The sequence below is a fragment of the Heliangelus exortis genome, chromosome 1 (assembly GCF_036169615.1).
Source record: "Heliangelus exortis chromosome 1, bHelExo1.hap1, whole genome shotgun sequence".
NCBI classification, from domain to species: Eukaryota; Metazoa; Chordata; class Aves; order Apodiformes; family Trochilidae; genus Heliangelus; species Heliangelus exortis.
In genome coordinates, this window is record NC_092422.1 from 176,795,679 (window position 1) to 176,817,153 (window position 21,475).

Consider the following 21,475-nt stretch of genomic DNA (forward strand, 5'->3'; position numbering starts at 1 on the left):
TTTTAAAGGTTTGGGATGAATGTGCTTGTAGAGAAGTCAAAAAAGGATTTTTCATGCAATATATCATACATACCAAACACACAATACCACATTACACCAAAGCAATCATTGGCTAATAATTCAGGCATTTAAATCCTGTGAAATTTTGGGTTTTGTCAAATATTTTGAAAATGGAAATTTTCCATTGCAGTTTGCTGACTGTGCTGGAGTTCAAATGTTAATATTGTAAAAGAGAGTAGTTTCAGACACTTTTACTTTCATGCATGTAATTTAGGAACCCATCACAGCTTCTTTAAAATAAGCTATAAAAATACAGCTCCTTTAAAGAAAAAAGCACAAGGAGCCATCCAGGCTAATTCAGGAGAAATATAATTTAATAACAAACTGATTCTGAAGACCCATTGATTTGAAGAACGATAAATAGTGTATGGAATGAAAAAGTCTTAAAGAACATCATAGATTTATTAACAAAGCAGAAAGTCCCTAACTGGTTTTTTTTTTTATAACTTCTTTGGAGGGTTTTTTTAACATGATATCTAGATGAGTTTCTCTTTCTCTTTGAATAATCATTTTTAGCACACAATCATTTGACATGGGAGTTAGGAGATGTGAAGGTTGTAGGACATCTATTTCTTTGATTTTTAAGTTTTAATAAGGCAATAGCACATATTTCCACTAGGTTACTGCTTTCCAAATTCTCCATTGATTTCTCTTCTGTTATTTCAAAGTCACCTTTATTGAGATAAGCATCTGCTACATTCCCCTGTCAAAGACAGGATACTAGGCTGAATAGACTTTCAGCTTAATCCAGTCTGGCTGTCATAAAGTCTTACAAACTGTAAGTTCCAGAAATGAAAAGGAACAAAATTATTAGTGGAGGTTCAAAAATATATTACAATCATACAAAATAATTACCATCAGGACTCCTTCACTTTACAAACATAGAAAATGCACTTACTTTGAGGGTGAGAAGGGGGGAAAAAATCCTTCCATTAGAAAATAGAGTCACAAAGCTTTAAACAAATATATTCACACACTGCAGGGTATGCACACACACATGCATGCAGGCATGCACTTACATACACGCACACGTGCACACACACACACACACACACACACATATGCTTAGAGTTTACACTGCATTCTTCTGATGCCAGGATTATTATTTTATTTGTACACCCACCTTTACGGCACATTCTAAACAAACAATAGACAACAGTGTAAGGAATTTTTTCCTCAAAACTGCAACAAAACAAGTCTCAACATTTGCAAAACATTCCTTTATTATTAGAAATAAATTACTTTGTATAAAAATTAGCATGCATTGACCATTGCATTTATTTTAGCATAACCCAGGAATTAATTCAGTCAGCCATCACAAGAAACAAACTCATCTTCTTTTACGAGTTGAACAATGTAGGACAGGAAAGGAAATTGTCACAGTCACAAAAAAGTACTTACAAATATGACATCAGACATGATTTATTTCAACAGAATTTTTTTTTTCACAAGCTAACATTTGTTTTCCTCTTGTGATTTACTTCCTTTTGTGAGTTAACAGTTCAGAAGCTTGACACACTCTATGTTTTAGAATTGGAATTTTCCTTCCCCTGTCTCTTTTTGACTTTTGCCTCTTGTTTAATCCATGTCCTCTAGAAGACTGACTATTGATTTGAATGTAGTCTACTGATGTTTCCAAGACTGAATTCTGGTGGCTGTAAAGTCTTTGATTGCAAGATCACATCCTGCAGGTCTTCCAGTGAATATCATCCCTGCTCAGTTTGTCTGATTGCTGTAACTGACATAAGTTGTCTTGGTAGAGGAGGCTGTAAATAAAATAAATAAATAAATAAATAAAACCCCACAAAACCAATCAACAAAATAAAAAATAAAAACAACAACAAGAAAAAAAAGTTCAGTTTTTTTAGAATCAAGAGAGGAGAAAAAATATATTTAGCATTCGAACTCAGTGTCAAAGTATATTTCCAAATAACAAGGCCAATGTTGATGGAAAAAGTTAAGAAAGTTTAAGCATGTGTATAAGCAGTGAGTAAGGTGGGTCTCAAGTTCTGTGCTCTTTATGATAACTTTTTTTTTATGGCTTGGGGTCAAGAAGAGGTCAAGGGAGAGGAACAGTGAGTGATGAGTGGTTTTAGCATACCCCTAATAGAATTTCAGCATACTATGATTTTAGCTGATTTCTGTAGAGATGTTGGGTTTTTTCAAATTTAGAGCTTGGATTTTTCTCTCTTCTATGGGTTGAAGACAACTTTGCAGCTAGTGGTGGGTACTCCATCTAGAAGGATACTTATGCTCCTTGAAAGCAAAACCTAACATGGGAAAAATCTCCCCAAGTTAGCAAAATTTAGTAGCTAGTGCATAAAGCACGTTTTCTCTGGAGAGCCTTCAGACAGAAAAGAAAAAAAAAAGCAAAAAACTGTGAGTCTTACATGGAAGTTTTTGTTACTTTCTAGCCCTTATATTTTATTCCTCTGATGAAAAAATAGGGCTCAAGTCTCCACTGTTGTTTTAATGTGGTGGAAAGAGGGAAGTGGTAACAACAGGTCCCACAGGCAGCTTCTTAAATTTAAACCAGTTGGGTTCAGGGCAAATTAGACTGTTTGTGGACTGACTTGTTTGTCTCTATAATAAGGTCTATGTCACAGTGCATAAAGAGGAATTTGTTTTCCCAAATATTTTTTTTATTTCGTCTGCTATAGACACGTTCTGCTTTTGGTACTGAAGACTGAAGTTGTCAGGATAAAAATAATGTGATAGCAAAAAAGCTGTCTGGTTTGTAGATTCAAAGATCTTAATTCCACTCCCATACCTTACTTGCTTCCAAAGATTTGGGAAGAACATAATACAGAAACCAAGAAATGACAGTTTCTCCCTTGCATCAAAGATTAAATTAAGTCAAAGGTCACTGAAATTGCTTCAAAATTGCTAGGTAGTATAAATAAATAAGTTTCCTGCTTGCATTTTCTTTATGGGTTTTTTTGGTTTTGGTTTTGTTTTTTTCTGGGGGGGGGGGAGTTCTAAGCAATTTGATTCTAAGATTGCAGTTGCCATTTTGTAAGGAACAACAGAACCAGACCATTATAATATGCAGTTCACTACAATTTTTGTTCCCTAAGAACACATAAGAATGAATAACCAAAAGAAAGATAGAAAACTTAATATTTCTTATTTCTACTTTTACAGGTAGCTCCAGTACAGGGAGAGCTAAGTCATGAAAAAATTGATTTGGCATACGAAGCAAGTCTTTCATACAATCAGTCACAGTATTCCAACACTAACATGAAATAGCTTTATTTGCATGTATTGGGACACTTGAAGCAAATATAGCCTTATTTACATCTTTCAGATCTTTCAGATGGGATGTACTGCTCCCATCTGAACTCTCCCAAGCTCCCACAGCTGGATTTCTGAGATGCTTCTATTTTTCCTTTGGCCTGTTAAGTTCTTTCTGAAAATAATTCAGGACTCCTGAAACGGCACCAAGTTCCTTAGAACATGAAAGGATTTTTTTTCCTAACTAAGAATTAACAAATAAAAGCACATCTGCAAGCTCTGCACACTGGCAACAGAAGGACAAAATGGTGCAGAGTTCATTTTTTTCCCTTGCCCTGAAAGAAGGCTCAAATATGTGATCAGGTTAAGCTAGCTTACCACATTACCCTGTATCAGCTGAATTCTATGATAACTTTCCATGTGTACATTCCTAGCCCACAGCAATGTCACATAAATGGATTAAACACGACTCAGTAAACTGAATTATGTCAGGACATTTGCAAGCAACTCAAAATACAGAAAAAAAATAGTTACTACACCTCAGGTGATGTAGAGTAACTTGTTAATTTCCTGCATTTTCTGGGTTTATCTGACTTAAATAGTTTTGACAGAATTAATCTAGGATTTACCAAGAAACAAAAACTTATCCTATTGAGTTCTAAGTGTCGTTACTTTAAAAAATGATAGCATAGGAAGTTGGTGTTTATAGTAGCTCAAAATCTATTAAGTCTAATCTTATCTCCAAAAATGTTGGGTTCTTTTACTTAATAAATATTGCAAGTGTCTTTATAGTTAACACTTATAAGCCCACAGTTCCTGTTTAGATATCTAGAAAGCTTCAGCAGCTGGTGCCCTGCTGTTTAAGACTGTTAGTATTTCAGAGTAATAACATGAAGGACATTTGGCAAGCATAGGTGGCCAGAAAAAGCAGCAGACTTGGCTCAAAATATTTCTGGAAATAAGCACTCTTTTCTAGCTCCAGTTACTACATTCCTGTTGGAATGAGAGAAGAAAAAAAAATAGAATAGGGCCTCAAACAATTAAAAATTATTATTCGAATCTGACCTATATGCATTTAAAGTAATTATCATTGTTATTATGCTTTCTGTAATTGCATCTGGATTTTTTTTTCAGCCTGTTTCCCAGATACTACTTGTTTTCCACTGAATATCAATGTATTTCCACAAAAAAGACCCCAAATCCATGACTCTATTCACACAGGAGACAGAAGTCTGTTGCATGGAACAGAATGAACCAGACAGAGGATAGGTGTCTGTGGACTGGAAGCAAAATAAATTACCCGACTGTCTTATTCCTTTCCTAGTTATTGGCTTTGTTCTCACTACCAGTATTTGTGCTTGGGAAATGGTGGGAAACACTTATTACCCACTTCTGGTATACTAGGAATAGCCTGATTTTTTGCAGTAATTTTCAGATATTATCACTGCAAAGAAAGGTCTAACTCACATGGAGTGAATGCAAACTGAAATTTTCCAGTGTTGGGAAGTTGTTACTGTTGACCTAGTGAAAAGGACTATTGTGGAATTGTACACTGATAATTTGCAGGAACCTCCAAAAGCTTCAACAGTGACTATTCTAGCAGAAAAGAGGGAATCTGATCAAATCCAAGTGGTACAGAAAAATTTAGTGGAAGAGCAAAGCCCAACCTGAGGCCAAAAGCACAACTCCATATACAGAGGCAGCTCTCTGGAGGGAAAGTGACCTGACTCTGAACTTTTGTCTGAAGCATTATGATGCCTGGATCAAAGCCTAGTCAGGATATACTCCTAGTGAGCTCAGAATTATATACATGTGGTATTGTTAAAATTATGTTTAGAGCACAGCAACTAAGAATTACCTTGAATATATCACACTACTGGAGAAGTTAACTTGCTTCCAATAGCAGCTGTTTCCATGATTATGCATAATCATAGTTTAAGGAACAGAATTTCTTAATTAGGTACAGTAGATAAACATCAGATACCCAAGACTTGCCTATTAACAGTTTCTCACCCTGCTGTGGAATCTCTCCTTTGACCTTTCCTCAGAAGTTTGCAGTTTTGAAAACACACCATAATTTGCCCTTCTGAATTTTCTTTTGGTGGTTTCTTGAGATTTGAGAAAATACCAAGTTCTTCATATTTCCATGCTATTATTTTATCCACAAGGAAATTCATTGCCTTTCTGCTTTTATCTCTCGGTATGTGTCATAATTTGAAGATGTATAACCCAAAGCTCTGCCTGGCAGATTTACACATTTTGAAGGATCAGGAGTTTTTCAAGTGATTTGGTTTGTACTCAGTATGCTTGTGCATCAGCAACCATAGTATGGTAAACCTATGCAGTATTTAGTCTTCAATCTAGCAAACTCTTTTTGAAGTAGTGGGAGTTTGCATTTTTCTGAAATAAGTACAATGTTTTCATGCAAACTTGGTATTGACTTGCCTGAATGTGCTCAAGCAAAATAGTACTATTTTATCTCCTGTCAACATAATTCAGGCAAGTATTAATATTAAAAAAACCAAAAACCAAACAAACATAATTTGCATGACTGAAAAAAAAATCACCTTTAACTGTAACAGCTGCTGTCCATATCCACAGCATGGGACCTCTAACTCTTCAATAGAAACTGATACCCACTACTCACTTTCGGGGGGTAAAGTTACTGGCTCTACTCATATCTGATGGTGATTACAGTGACAATGATAATGGTAATTATTAGATTCTATGTTGTGTGGTAGAATGGAAGATATAACCTCTGTTATTTCCTACACCACAGCAATTTAGAGATGTAAGAAGAATCAAGAACTTTACTGTCATGGGAAAGAACTCTCCATTACTAACCCATGACATATCAGAACTTGAGATGATTAAGCTGTATATGAATTACCATGATTTTTTAGCAAGAGGAGAATAAAAACCTGGGTGGAAAGTGTAACTCTGGGAAGCATTAGTAGTCATAAGCCATGATAAATGAACAAGTCAAAAAATATTAAATCAAGGTGGAAAGCATTATTTTAACTTCCATATCTAATTGCAAAATATAGACAATATTAACTGTTTTAATTCTATTTTTTTTAAAACAGCCTTCACAATTTGAATATAAAATGATGGCCATGGATACATCTCATGATCTGTCAGGACATACCATGACTGGCAGAGCAATGCACAACACATCAAATTATCACTGACTAAAACAGGTAATTATAAAATTATATGGCTTTCCACAATTTGCTTGTGCTTTTTGTTTCGGTGAAACAACTCTAACCATTCCTGAATTCAGTAGTATATGAATTCTGACATATCTCTGAATTCATGCAGAACAAGCAACAAAAAAAAAAAAAAAAAAAAAAATTATTAAAAGAAAGTGAATTCAAATTAATTCTTCTGAACGTACATCTATTAGGAAGTGCTGACACTCTTGACCATGGGAAAGTCTACAGATGACTTACTGTTGGTTTCAAGACTTTCACATAGTTCAGTTTTGACTTCTCCATTTGGTCTGTCATTTCCTTTTTGGGTCAGTTTGCTTTGCATTGTGGCAGCTGTCACCACAGCCTTGAAGCTCCTCTTCCGTTTTTGAACATTCTGCTCTGGGTGAAAAATGATAATATAAACCTTGGGCATGTAGAGCATGCCCAGAGACACAGAAGCACTTAAACTCATGGAGACAGTAAGTGTTGTTGTCTGGATGTACATCTGGGGAAGGAAAGAAATAATAACATATAAATCATTGTTATATTGATTTCATACAAGAAAAATAAACTATTTAATTTAAAAATACTACATGGAAATGGAATCAATAACACTCGTCCCTTTTTGTACATACATCAAAACTACCCCTGACTTTGGCTGACCTCAATTATAGTCAAGTATGTCTGGTTTATGTTTTTTTAATCTTAAGACTAGGTGGTAGAAATATATTTATTAAACTTCATTATCATAAAAGTAACCAAGACCCTAAGCAAACACATTTTCAGAAAATAAGCAAATATGTCTGTGCATGACAAGAAAAGTGGCAATAGGGTTAGCTTTGTATCACCTTCTTCAGTACACAAAAGTATCTACAACAGTATTCCACGTGGTTATTCAGAAGCATGTGCAGCTTAGTCCAACCAGCAGCACTCACAATGCAATCTAATGAGATCTTTGAGATACTCTCTGAACTTAAATCCTGGGAAAAAAAAATTAGTTTCTCTATAGTGAAGCTTGGATATTCTTCAGTTTGCTGGCTTTTTTGTTTTTAACACTTGCACCTTACTGTTGAAGTCTAGTCACAATGCTTTGCTGACACACAATAAACACATTAATATGTCACAGTCCTAACCAATAAATCAAAAAATCAGGGAACCATGAAATCAGATCCTCAGGTCCTCAGAAGAACTTAGACCTCATAGATATATATGAAGAAAAAACCTGACATTTCTGAGTGAGTGTGTCTATTGTTTTTTATCACCTACAAAAATAAACCAACTCCAGTCTTCCATAGTACCATAAAAAAAAATTAAAATGATTACTCCATGAGAAAAACAGAGACAGGTTTCTATTTTGAAAAATATTCAGATAGCATATTATAAATATTAATTGTAGTTTTACTCAACATTTATTTTTTGTTAGGAACTTACATGTTCTAAGACATTTTTTTGAGACAACGATTTTACTTTACAGTTCTGTGTGGTTTCCTAAACTAAGCAGAAAATCTCTCATTAATCATTTTGTTATATTGAAAAAAATACTAAAGTAAAAACTGTTCATTGCCTTGGTAGAGCATTCACTGACATGGCTGTCAGACATGATTTTAAGCACTGGCCAATACTATCACATTACACATTAACCTGGAGATATGGTAGTAAGTCTGTCGGCAATGTCAGCTTAAAATTATCTGTTCTTATTAAGTGGCCTTGGTTAACTTGGCCCTTGGCAGAAAAGGGAAGCTATGATAAACTGGTGTGAAGTCATTATTATAGCTGAATATTTTTTAATGTCTTTCAGCTTACAATTTTTTTCCATTAGATGCTTTGAAAACATGACAAATGTATTTTGGAAGTATGCACTCTCACTCTGAACCACCTTGCAAAATATCTGTACATCTGTATAGAGAAATGCAAAATATTACCAGAAAATGAGGGATAGCTCAAACTACTCTTTAAGAAAAGACTGATAATGCTTCAAAATTTGTAGGAAGCTGAACCTGCTTTCAAGGATAGCATCAGACTGAAAAGACAATCAAAATTTTCTAATGGGCTCAGGAGTATTATAAAAGCAATACTTTCTTTCGTTTCAATAATACATCAAGGCAATACATCATGAGATATACACAATACACAATTATTGTAAATACACCAGTGAAATAATTAAATTTCTTTCAGTTTCCAAAATGACAGTGGTGTGCTTGAAAGCAGAGCATGAACACTTCTATTGAAAAATGTACATAGTCACAGTAATAAGCAGCCCTTTCCAGACATGTGTGGGAGGCCCTTTGTGCAGGATGCACATTCACGTGAAAAAAGCAACAAAGACACATCCATTTCTCTCTGAACCACACTGGCAGATCTGCAATTAAACTGGTACAGCAGTGTTTTTTGGGGTTAAGCATTGCATTAAGTGGTGTACAAAGGCAGTATTTTGGTTCCTAAAGATTAATATATGTCCTAATGGGATCTGAAAAACTGAAATCAGTGCAAGTATACCATTAACAAGCTATTGCATATGAAAATTTCAATAAACGCAAAAAATCACTTTTTCAAGCCTCCCCATTTTTTTAATTCCAAGTCATGGTAGTTAAGTGGATCACCTGTGGAATCTGTAATAATTTCTGACACTGAAATATATTTTTAAAGTCTTTATCAAGTGCACAAACTGTAAGACCCATCTTTCTCTCATGGTTCAGTATAAGAATTAGACAAGGAAGGACAAAGATCTCTGAATGTTATAGGGTAAAATAAATAAATTCATATAATTTTGGAAAAAATTAATTGCATTATGTTAGATGCCAATGACCTTTTTTGTGAGAAGAAGTTCTGCAATGACAATATACTAAAGAGAAACAATGCCTGCCTGGAGGTTTATATTCAAGTAAGATCAAAGGTGAATCAACTCTAAATCTGATCATGCATTGACTGAGATAATAAAAACCCATAGAATTCAATGCACTTAGTACAGGCATCTTGCATGAGCTATGTCATTACATTTAATGTATTTTCTGTGGATTCATTTGAAATTATCAGAACAACAGCCTATGTTAAAATTTCCCAATCATGGTTTCATGTAGAAGATTACAGTTCATATGCAGTGGGTTTTATTTCTAATGATTGCTCTGTTTGCAAACCAGACACTGTAGTTACTGAAACATTAAACCTAGAGTGAGTAGAGAATGTTCTAACAAAACAGTTTTCTAATAGTGAATACAGCCGTGAGAGACCTGCAGCCTCAGGGATCCTGTTTTGCATAGATCACCCTTACTACTCACTCTTTAATGAAGCTAATGAGAGAGAACGGCTTCAAGAAACTTCGTAGATGTTAAGATGAAGACTGAAAAAATACTTACTTGCACACCTTGCGTGTCATGTCCACATCAGTCTTACTCCATATGCTAATGCAATTGCATACTCAGCAGGAGACCTATACTTGTAAATGACAGTCTGGGTCTGATTCCTTGTTCAATTAGAACCACGGAACCATAGCATAGTCTGGATTGGAAGGAATCTTTATAGGTCATCTAGTCTAACTGTCCTCTAGTAAACAGGGAGTTCATCAGTTTGTCCAAGCCCTGTCTAACATAAACCTGAAAGTTTCCAGGGAGGGGGCTGCTACCACCTCTTTGGAGTTCCAATGTGCCACGTACTGCAATTGCAAATAAATCTCTTCCTTATATCTAGTTTTGATCTAACCTCTTTTACTTTAAAACCATCACCCCTTGCTCTAGGGCAACAGGCTCTATTCTTTTTAAATGGTAATTTGCAGTTCAAGAGTCTGTCTACAGGACAAGAACAGTCCCTGCATCAAATCCTTCCCACGTTTGCAATGACCCTTCCTGAAGGCTGATGAAGCACAAGTCTAGCAAACAGGATGGCACACAATTGGTTTGACTTTTACATGACTCTTATCTTGTTTTATCCCAGAGAAGACAGTGATATCTCCTGGTTGTGCATTTTGGGTAATTTTATTATTCTGTGAATAAAACTACTTGTAAATTTTACAGAATTAACCGCTCTAAAAATCAGGGAGTAACAGAAATTGTTCGGCTTAATAAGATATGAGGTCTGAATAATTTTTCATGTGTTTCACAGTGGTAGCTCACTCTGAATTACAGGAGAATAAAGTTCCCTTTCTCACAACAATTCATGGTTACACAGAAATGAATTTCAGCACTCCTCATGCTAAAATCCCTTCTGAACTATAAACTTTTTGTCCAATAAAGCCTTTCACAGGTGTAACAAAGATTTCTATATCTATTCTCCTTGTTCTTGACAGTCAGAAGATATAAGACAGAAAACTAAAATCAGGGGAGCACAAGAACAAAAATTATACTGTGGGAGAATTTGATGCCTAAGTAATCTTCCTGTCCCTAACCCCCACCCCAGCCCTACATCTGAACTAATACAGGAATTGTTTTGTACTGTTTTCCACCTCCACACTCAACTAAAGATCCCTCACAACAGACTGTGTGTCATGCAAATTATCTAGACCCCTACTTACATACATGCTCTGTCTGGCTCACAAATCATATGGACCCTTTCCACATCATAAGGATCCTGCAGGCTTTTTAATATAGCCTCTGACTGCCTCAGCAGCTAAAATAGATAATGGATGTGGGGGTATTTAGGGATATTCTAACTTCTACCATTGATTATAGGACTACATATCTCCTTCTTTCTGTCCTAAAGCTTCAAATGTGACATAGGAAATACAGGGGCACTGAGTATTTTAGAAAAACACATACTCTGGCAGCTTCTCCAAATTTGAAGTATGTGAAATTGAGTTGGCTCTTGAGTAACCTGAAAAATTTCTATGCATCAAAGCAGGTCCATGCACCAAACTGGCCCACTGTACGTAGCTGAATGACTGCCTCAGGTAGACTTCATCATTTAGAACTGGAATATTCCTCAAGTCCCCAGGAGTGTCCCATCAGTTTGGTGCTGGCAGAGGCAAAGTCATGCACATAGCATGCCCTGTGTTTAACATCAGACTTTCATAAAAGGGAAAAAAAAAATTAATATCCCAACTTCGGTACAGATTGCTTCTTTGGTTCTCCTCTACTTTCACACATAAGATTATATACAACCAGGCCCCCTCCAGAATTGCTGATTTTCTCATGGCACTTATTTTTATTTTCTACTCCGTTTTAACAGTTCTTATAGAGGGTTCCTCCCACCCAGTCTTTTCCTTAATGTGATTTAAGTAGTATATTTGGGGTAAGTGGGAGATATGGCTATTGTGTTTTCTTGAGTAAATTTAATCTAAGTTTTCCATTTTGGTGCAAGTTTTCTAAACTCTAGTAGTTGTAACACAGGAGATAAACAACTCCAGCAGTTAGAGAAGTAGTAAACCATGAAGGGAAGGTATAGCTCAAGCTATCCATCTGCCTAGAGTGGCTCCAGCTCAACTACCTACATGCCAAAGAGAAGTGGATGTTTAAAAAGACACAGCTCATCTAATGCCCTTTATTAGACAATTCTGTACAGTTTGCCCTTCAGACGTGTCTTTGTCTGGGAGCTGAGGAAACCGCTTTAGTATCAAACTCTGGAGTCTGAACCATCCTACTGAAACAGATATACCCAGATAGATACTCTCAAATGTATCCCACACTGCCAGTAACACAGAAAAGCAGTGAATTATGATTTAATTTTTCCCTTATTCTCATTGCCAAATACTTTATGCCTCTTCTGTGAATCTTCTCAACTCCTTCAGCCAGTTTCATTTTTTTAAGGCCAGAACTGCAGCAAGCTTCATATCCCATGGGAGTTTTTATTTCACATTCCCTCCCGCCATTCCTGCCTTCACTCCTAGCTGTTTGAAGCCTTTACCAAATCATTTACAGCCAGAAGATACATGATACATCACAAAATAAAGATGCATGCTACCTGTCCACATGTATCCCACAGTTTGGGAAAGACTGCAAAATAGTCCCTCTCCATTTATTATGGTAGAGAGCATGAGCCTTTTAGTCTCAGCAAAACACTGAAAGTGTTCATATCCATTCTCCCATCATTGTAGAATTCAGAGGGCTTAGAAATACAGGCTCTTTCCTCTTTTAAAGTCATACACATGCCATAATGCTACAAGTGCTTTTGCATGTGTAGCTACTTGCTAAAGGTTTGACTGGATGACAACACTTATGTTCCACAGGTGTGTTCACAAGTAAGAAATAAATGCCACACAATGGATTCCACACCAAAAATCAACATGGAAAAGGTTGGCTGCAGGCAAATGTATTTGAAACCAGAAGAGTATAAACAGGGAGGTAACAATGCTGGCAAGGTGCCAGTAACTAACAAAAGGATTTGTGCCTCTCAGCAGAACCTCTGTCCCCATAAGCTTACACCTACAGATTTTTATTGCTTTCAGTGAACAACATGCTTTTTTTACCTGGACCTGTGGGAAGAAAATTCATCTTTTCATGAAGAAAAACATTGCAGGTTCAAGTCAGTCATTGTTTTACTCATAAAACAGAATTATTTGCAAGACACAAGATAAACTTCATGGAATGAGTTTTTTTGAACAATTGTTCACTGAAAAAAAGTGGGAAGCTGCTCCACGTATATATTTTTCTAAAACCTTTTAAAAACATTCCTTACCAAGCTACCAATTAAAATGAGGCTTTGACAGAAAAGTCAAAGCCTTTTCACACACACGAAAGTACAGCATTCATTAGGTTATTATCTCAAGCAGTAAACCTACACTGTAATTCTGTACAGTGCAGAGAAAACAGAGAAAATAAATCCTCTTTATTTTTATCTATATGTTTCAGATGTTTTCAGAAACTTTAAGAGAAAGGAAAGATTTAATAAGTGATTTCAAATTAAATATGTGCCAGCTTTACAAAGAGTGAACCTCCATTAAAGCTTGGATGTGAGAGGAGCTATAAAAGCTTGTAGGCTAGGTACAACATGGGTATTCACTTTCAAAAACTGAATTATGGCAACTATTTCCTTGTTCAGATTTTCCACCTAAGTCTAATTTTGACCCTTACTGCAATATTTATAAGTTTTCCCTTTCTACCCAGAAATTATTTTATGAAAATAAAGGAATGGCTTTGCTAGGTTTTTGTGGGTTGGGGTTTTTTTATGTAACATTGTCTTTATTTTTAGGGTAAACAGATTAAGATAACTCAGAGATTAGAGACTGTTTATTAGAGACTGTTTATTAGAGACTGTTCCACAACTGCATGCTGCAAAGTTTGCATCGCAGTTTTTCCTCGATAGTGTTTTTTCCTTTCCTAAAACTAACCTTAGTTCATCCAAACATTTTCCAGTGGCTTCTCAATATCAGATTTTACCACTGGGCTGGAATAGGAGAGCTGTATCCCAAACAAATACAATTTCCGAGACGCAGATAATGAGAATTCGAACATATTCACTTCAGCAAGTTTTGCTAATCTGTCCTGTCATTTGGGAACAATTGCTTTTTGAACCAGTAATGGTTGTCCAACTCTGTGTATTTCTTCATCTCATTCCTTAATAAAACAAAACTCCTTTGACACACAGAGGATATTAGGGTATCACTGTAATGCATCAAGTGAAAAGAGGAATAGTTCATCTTTGGGACCTCACATAAACCTAAGGCTATCATTCTATCTATAAAGTAGACAAAAAAGCAATCCTGTGGTATAGACTTGGGCACTAGGACTTTACTGCCTGCACCATTAAACTGGTAAGAGTATTCTCTGTGGGAGTGGGACTGCGTCTAGGCCAACTCATACTCTCCCCAAAAGTTTCCAGGAGTCTAACCACAGTTTGGGAGGATTCCCACTATGTAATGTTGATATATTCATACTTATCATTAAGAGCTTAAGAGACTTTATCATTATAAATGCAGCAAGATTTTCACAACTGGGTTCATTGCCTATGAATACTCTTGACACCGTATACTTGCTTTTTTAGATAAAACCTAAGAGGTTAATACAAGAGGCATCCATACAGACCAGGTGATGAACTCATCAACAGCAGCTCTTCAGAGAAGGTCTTGAAGATACCAGTGGATAAAAACTTGGATATGAGCCAGCAATGTGCACTTGTGTATACTGGGCTGAATCAAAAGAGGTATGACCAGCAGACAGAGGAAGGTGATCATCCTCCTCCTCTACACTCTCATGAGACTTTACCTGGTGTACTGTGTCTAGATCTGGGGTCCTCAGTACAAGAAATGCATGGACCTGTTAGAGTGTGACCAGAGGAGGGCCAAAAAAAGTCTCAGGAGGCTGGAACACCTCTTCGATGAGGAAAGGGTTGTTCATCCTGGAGAAGAGAAGGCTCCAGGGAGATCTTATTGCAGCCCTTCTATGTATAAGGGGACTTTTAAGACAGACAGAAAGAGACTTTTTACCAAGGTCTGCAGTGACAGAACACGGGACAATAATTTTAAACTGCAAGAGTGTAGAAGATTGGATATAAGGAAGACATTTTTTACAATGAATGTGGTTGGACACTGGAACAGGTTGCCCAGGGTAGTTGTGGATAACACCTCCCTGGAAATGTTCAAGATCAAGTTGAATTTTGAAGATGTCCTGGTGCACTGAGGGGGGTGTTGTCCTAGATGACTTTTAAAGGTCCCTTCTAACCCAAACCATTCTATGATTCTATGAATGGTAAGAGCATAGAAATTTCTCAACATGGTAGACATTAACACTAGTTGTAATTTCTATTGGCCAAGAGAAAGTAGTTCTTATTTTATACATTAATTGAAATTCCAACATAATGTAGGAGTAGGATTTTTATGGTATATTGAGCAAAATGCCAAGCAAAGAATTTATTCTTAGTTTAATTAAAATTGTAACAGCTGAATTAATCTATAGGAAATATTATTAAACTAGTTACAATGGTACTTGCTTTTATTATTCAAAGGAATTAATTATTGCAGAAAAATCTCATTAATAATGTATGTGAATCTGCTACACATGAACTTCTGAGTAGTAGTCCCTTTTCTGCAGTGGTATATACCCTGTCTGTGCTCCTCTGGTTCCTAAAGACAACAGATTCAGCCCTCGACAAGAAGAACAGAGAGAAGGGGAGGTTATGTTCAACTCTCAGCATCCCAAGTCCTTCATCAGGAGAAGGTGAACAATGTTGATGGCCAGTGTTCCTCCCCCTTTGTCTTGCATCCAGCTGAGGCTACGTATACACATTTTCTAACACTGATTAGTTGCTTTTTTCAGAAATCATTTTCCATCCAATGTCTATCTCCACCCATTAACTACTTATTAATTGAAATTAAGTTCCAATTACTTTGTTACTGAGTGGCTTCACAAGATTTCTAGATCTTTACCATGCACAGTATTCATTTAGCTGAGCTGAAACAGTACTACTGACTAGTAATGTCCAGACTGCTGGACAATGGTTATCATGACTAACAAAAGCTCAGGATACAAGCCAATATATCAAAAGCCCAGACTATTAGTGCTATATAGACTATAGGCTAATACAATGCCTTTTGGTCTTTCCTAGTAACAACAAAAAAAAAAAATTATTGAGCCACAGCTGGGCACTCTGTAAAATAGTGGATTTCAACCATATTTCCAATTTTACTTAGTAGAAAACATTAATTACAAGATTTTCAGAGATTTTCTACCAGAGATGTGGTCCAGTCCACAAATCAATTTCACGGTCCTTTCAAATAATAACTCACTTTGGTCAAATGCATTCTGATTCCCCTTAGATCAATTCAGCTAGATAAGATACAGCTCATCTTAGGGAACAATTTTATTTTTTTCACTTTTCTATAAAATTTTATTAAAAATATTTTATTAAAATATTTATTATTAAGTCACTATTCAGGAATCTGCTTTGAATGTAGCTTGTATTTCTCTAAGGCTAAATCAACTCAGCAATGTGGCAGGTGGAAAGCTATTCAAAATAAATTAATGTAGACTGGCACATTTTCCATTATAATCCATTGCAAAACATGGAAGCTGACATTCTGGAACACTTAAAATTTGAGGAGCCACTTAGCAATCCCAAAATTGTCACTTTCATATGCATTATTGTCTAGAGATGAAAAAATGAAAGAAAGAAAATTTCTGTATAAAGTAACAACTAAGGAAGTTCCCAGGAAAAAGAAAAAGTATGGCTTGAACTTAATTTATGCTCCAGGTTTAAAATGAAAACTAAATAGTTTGCTCTAATACAGAGAGATCATTGCTGCTGACTGACATTTACTTACAATGGGAATACATTGATGTTCAGCAGGCAATCTTTTTTCTTGTCAAGATTTCAAATTTATAGAGTACTACAATCCTGCCTTTTCAAAATGACCAATACTTACTGAGGATCTATTACCTATATTAAAAAAAAAAAAAAAAGAAAAATATTAAGCCTAATTGCTGGTTTATTATGCTATTAACTGTAATTTAATGTTTTTCTTCTTAAGACTATTAAATATGCATAATACCTGAGCTAAAGAGATAACTGTGCCCTCAGAATTCTAAAAAACAACCTCTAACTCTGTAATAATTAACTTGCTACTAGGTTTAGTTTTAAAATGTGTTTGTTTATTCATTTAGGACACACGGCTTAAGTGTCAGAGTTCAAGTACCTGATAGAGACAGATATTAAGTTAAGTACACTTGTTCAGAAGATAATTTTACTTAGCATTTTCAAACAGGGCATAATTACATTACTCTGCCATACAAAATGATGGAGACTTAAATAAGTAACAGCTGGGTACCCCAATGGCTGTACAACTGCAGGGCAGCCTTTGGCAGGAAAAGCTGTGCAAACATAACCAATACATTATGCTAATGGGAACAATGTAATGAGCAAGGAAGCAGCTAAAATGGAATGACAAAAAGAAAAACAAACAATCAAACAAGTCCCTTCAGCCCTTAGCACTCATTTCCATTGCAGTTTGTGAACAGGAATCTTATAGTGGCTGTATACAAGTACCAGCCTTATCTAGAAATGCTTGTTGATTACACTCCTTATGTCAGAATACATTTAATGACAGCAAGACAAATCCACTGATGGTTGCTTCCTTGACTCTAATGAATTCACTGACCTGCTCCAAGTGGTGAACTGACCAAAATGTATAAAGTAATAAAAATATTTTTACATTTATTTCCTCTCTGGTCTTTAAAAAAAAAAAAAAAAAAAAAAGAAATTACTTTAAAAAAAAAAAAAAAAAGAAATAACTACCTGTTACTAGTTGCTAGTAATCTCTAAAGGTTTCACTTGAGTCTTTACTTTTCTTGGTGTCAGTCTGATTTTTTTTATTTTATAATCCATTGTGACACTGTTCCATTAAAGTTTCTCTGACAGATTTCATTCATTGTAGGAGGCTATTGTGAATTCTACACCTAGCTCTGGAGCAGGATGAAATCTCCACTAATCTGAACTGGATTTTTGAACGAGGTGCCAGGTTCCTAACTGCAGTGCAGAGGTTATGTTGTACGCTATACGTGGTGAGGTCTGTGACACATCTGGCCCTCAGCCCTTTCGAAGTCCACTCCAAAAGGACTTTCAAAATAGAACTTTTCAAAATAACTCATTTCAAATAATCCTTATGAAAGAGCCTATACTGCTTTACAATATAAGCCAAAAATCATAATCTAGATTAGCCAAAACAGAAGCCGTGGATAGGGACTTGCAGGGGTGGAGGCAATCTGGAAAAGTTTAAGGACAGAGAAGAAACTAGGGAAGAAGAAACACTTTAATAAAGTTAGCTTATGAACTGCTGGAAACAGTAGGAATACAGAGGACTCTCTAACAGGTATTTTCCCTAGTATTTTTCATGTGAAAGTTTAGCCCAAACTGGGGTTGAAATGCTGGTGACCCACAAACCACAGACAAATGAACCTGATGCATAGTGAAAAATATTGATTTAGGCAAAAGTCTAATATGAACAGTAACAAAACAAAGGATTTATTGACTATATTCACCCCATGTCTATAAGGAAGTGGACAAACACAGAACACAGAGCAACTCTACCTGCTCCATAGACATTATTATCTAATTTTACACAAATAATGTCAAAAATGTGTCAAGTAACAGAAGCACAGATTCAGCAAAACTATGAAAGCACAAGCAATTTGACAAGCAGAACTTTGCTTTGGGACATTCTGTGTCCCTTTGTGGTGGCACATGACCTCTGTATGAACCTAGGCAGGTTCATTTTTGCTGGGTATGATGTTTTAATTGTTTTCTCATTAAATGGCTTTGCATACTCTGAGTTTCACTTCAGGAGTCTTTCTTCAAGCTCAGATTAATGTATATATGCAAAATCTCATCTCTTCCATCATTGTCTGTGCACCTATCATCTATCTCACTTGGCTTGAGTCCACCAATTCAGAAGAGAAAAGGAAGAACTATCACCTCTTTTAGTCTATTCAAAAGCTTATCTGGTTTCAATAAGCATGGCTATTATGGATTCCCTATATACTTCCTAGAGAACAGAATTGCTGAATACCATTATTCCACCTTGTCTGGGTGAAGATTTACAAAGGGGAAAAGGGCATGTCAAGACAAATGTATCTTCATTTCTCCCATTGAATTACCTCAATAGCAGACTTGTGCTGAACTTGCTCCCCAGTTTATTGATTTGCGTCTTGAACTGGGAGGCCAGTATTTCAGATGTGGCTTTATAAGAGCTAGGTAGAAAGGAATAATCCCTTCCCTCAGTCTATCCATCTGCTTCTGTTAATTCAGCCCAGAAGGCTGTTGGGGTGCTTTGCAACCTGTTAGCTCATGCTCAGTTTGATATCTGTAAGGCCTCTGGACATTTTCTGCACAGAGCTGTTCCAAAGCCAGACAGTTTACAGCCTGTACCACTTGCAAAAGCTCTCCCTTTCTAGGTGCTAAACTCTGCATTTGTCCTTATGAGGTTCCCATTGGTCCATTTACCCATTCTGTCTAGGTGCCTCTCAGTGACAGCCCTTTCCTTCATCATACAAACTATTAAACCTCACTTTGGCACCATCTACAAACTGTGTGAGAGTGCATGTCATTGCTTCTTATTAGTAAAGTTGTTAAACAGCACAGGCTCCTTGTTACTGGCCTCCAGGAAGAGTATCACCTATAACTGTGACCCACTGAGTCCCAGCTTACCCTTACCTATTTGGTTGTACACACACTCAACTGTCACATCCTACCATAGATACCAAAATATTGTGGGACACTATGCCAAAAGCCTTGCTAAAGTCAAAGTAAATGACATTGTGTGCTCTCTCCTCAGCCATAAACCCAGATGTCCCATCACAGAAGGCAGTCAGATTGATCAGGCACTTTGACTGTTCCCAGTAAGCTGCTTCCCTTTTGTGTGACCATAAATGTGTTCCAAGAGGACTTGGTCCATAAATTTCCCAGGGACCAAAGTGAGATGGACCTGCCTGCATATATATCTGTCTAAATGTTTTTCAACTTTTAGTTGTTCTTAAAATTGAGTGCTAGCAATTTATTTACAGGAAAATGGGAGAAGAAAAGCTGTCACCACAAACCACATAATGGTAGTAGTGATAATTAGGTGTTATAGCAGAAGCCCTATATAGTAGAGGTATTTGTTAAGAACTGTTGCTGAATTATCTGTAATAGAAATTGAGAAGTGTTACTGAACAAATAATTTTTTTTTCTTTCTTTGTCTCTGTGCTATACTCTTGGCATCTTGACTTTCCCTGTTCTGTCTTCTTGAAATAAATATAGAGGACTGAGGCAGGGATCATATTTTAATTTGCTTTAATTAGTTTTAATGTGCTCCATTTTGTACATTCTGGAAATTTATATAACCCAAATAATAATGAGAGCAATAACATATTAGTATTTAAAGTGAAATGATAAAATATGGTAAAACCTGGGTAAAGTATAGAGATTCAGGTCATCTCAATTTATAGTCTGTCTATATTATGGTATCTTTTACTTGAATACTTTATCAAAATTAAGGTGTTCTACTCATCAGGTTAATTATTAATATAAGAAAAGCTTTTCCTTCAGTAATGTTTCCACTGCTCAAAGCCAATCCAGAATTCAACAGATTGTATATTTTTAAGATGTTGCCAATGTTTTAAACAGAAAATCCCTCTGGTTTACACTGCCGTATATTCAGACTGCTGCTGCACATCTGCTGTAATTATTAAATAGGACATTGTAACTCTGGAGGAAAACTAACTCAATTAAGTGAAAGAATTGAAAGGTAGTTTCCTTCTTAAAAATAAATAAATAAACTAATACACTTCTTTATTTTCTACTTTAAAGCTGTAATTAATATCTGTTATAGTATAATAAAATGGCAGAGAACAGTTGCATGCCAAAAGAAACATGAGCACACAATTACTAGTTACAAAATAGTGCTTTTCTGCTGTTAAAAAAAAAAATTAAGAATCATCACTAGACTTGTTAGTTATGGTTCCAATACATCTAAATAAAGGGACCAACGCTCCTTGTTCTTTTAAACTAACGAGATGATCTATTTGCTTCCCTTTCACTGAACATGACTCAATGTGCTGGAATACTGCCTGCAGCTTGCAAAATGGTGGCCAAACAAAAGAGCCAACTTTTTTGGTTCCCTTAACTGCTTTCTTGGACTTTTCCAAATTAAATGCTCTATCTTGCCAGATAACCCAGTTTTCTACTGCTAAATGTAATGCTTGTCTGAACTAAAAGGCCTCTGCACTGGCCAATCTGCTGGGGCTGTTCTGTCAGAGGCTCTTGATGGATGCCAAGAAGAGATGCTCTCCTGCCAGCACAGTTACATCACCTTACTGAATGACAGATGCAAAACTAACATTAGCTTTCCTCTACTGGCATAGACACAGTGGGGCTTTGCCAGCATAACTGTGTTAATCAGCTTCAGTATGTGAGTGTGGGTTGTTTTTTCTTGAGTTTCCACTCTCCTAGCTTTGTTGTCAAGAATTTGCAGACATCACTTATTAGTGACCACAAGAGCAGATGACAATGACTTCCATCCATAAAGTGATTAATTTGCTAAAATGTACCCCAAGATTTAAAAAGTACCCTTGAAGACCATAGATTTCTCTTTG

General features: G+C 36.0%; 1 protein-coding gene across 1 annotated transcript in view; it reads right to left on the reverse strand.

Annotated features, from left to right (window-relative positions):
- Positions 1 to 687: 687 nt before the first annotated feature.
- GRM8 (glutamate metabotropic receptor 8) overlaps positions 688 to 21,475 on the reverse strand; it is a 327,956-nt gene continuing 307,168 nt past the window's right edge. The window contains exons 10-11 of the mRNA XM_071733781.1: positions 6,747 to 6,993; positions 688 to 1,826 (exon numbers count right to left, since the gene is read on the reverse strand). Of these exons, the coding sequence (XP_071589882.1) occupies positions 1,777 to 1,826; positions 6,747 to 6,993 (297 nt within the window). The 3' untranslated portion in view covers positions 688 to 1,776. The remainder of the gene's footprint in view (positions 1,827 to 6,746; positions 6,994 to 21,475) is intronic.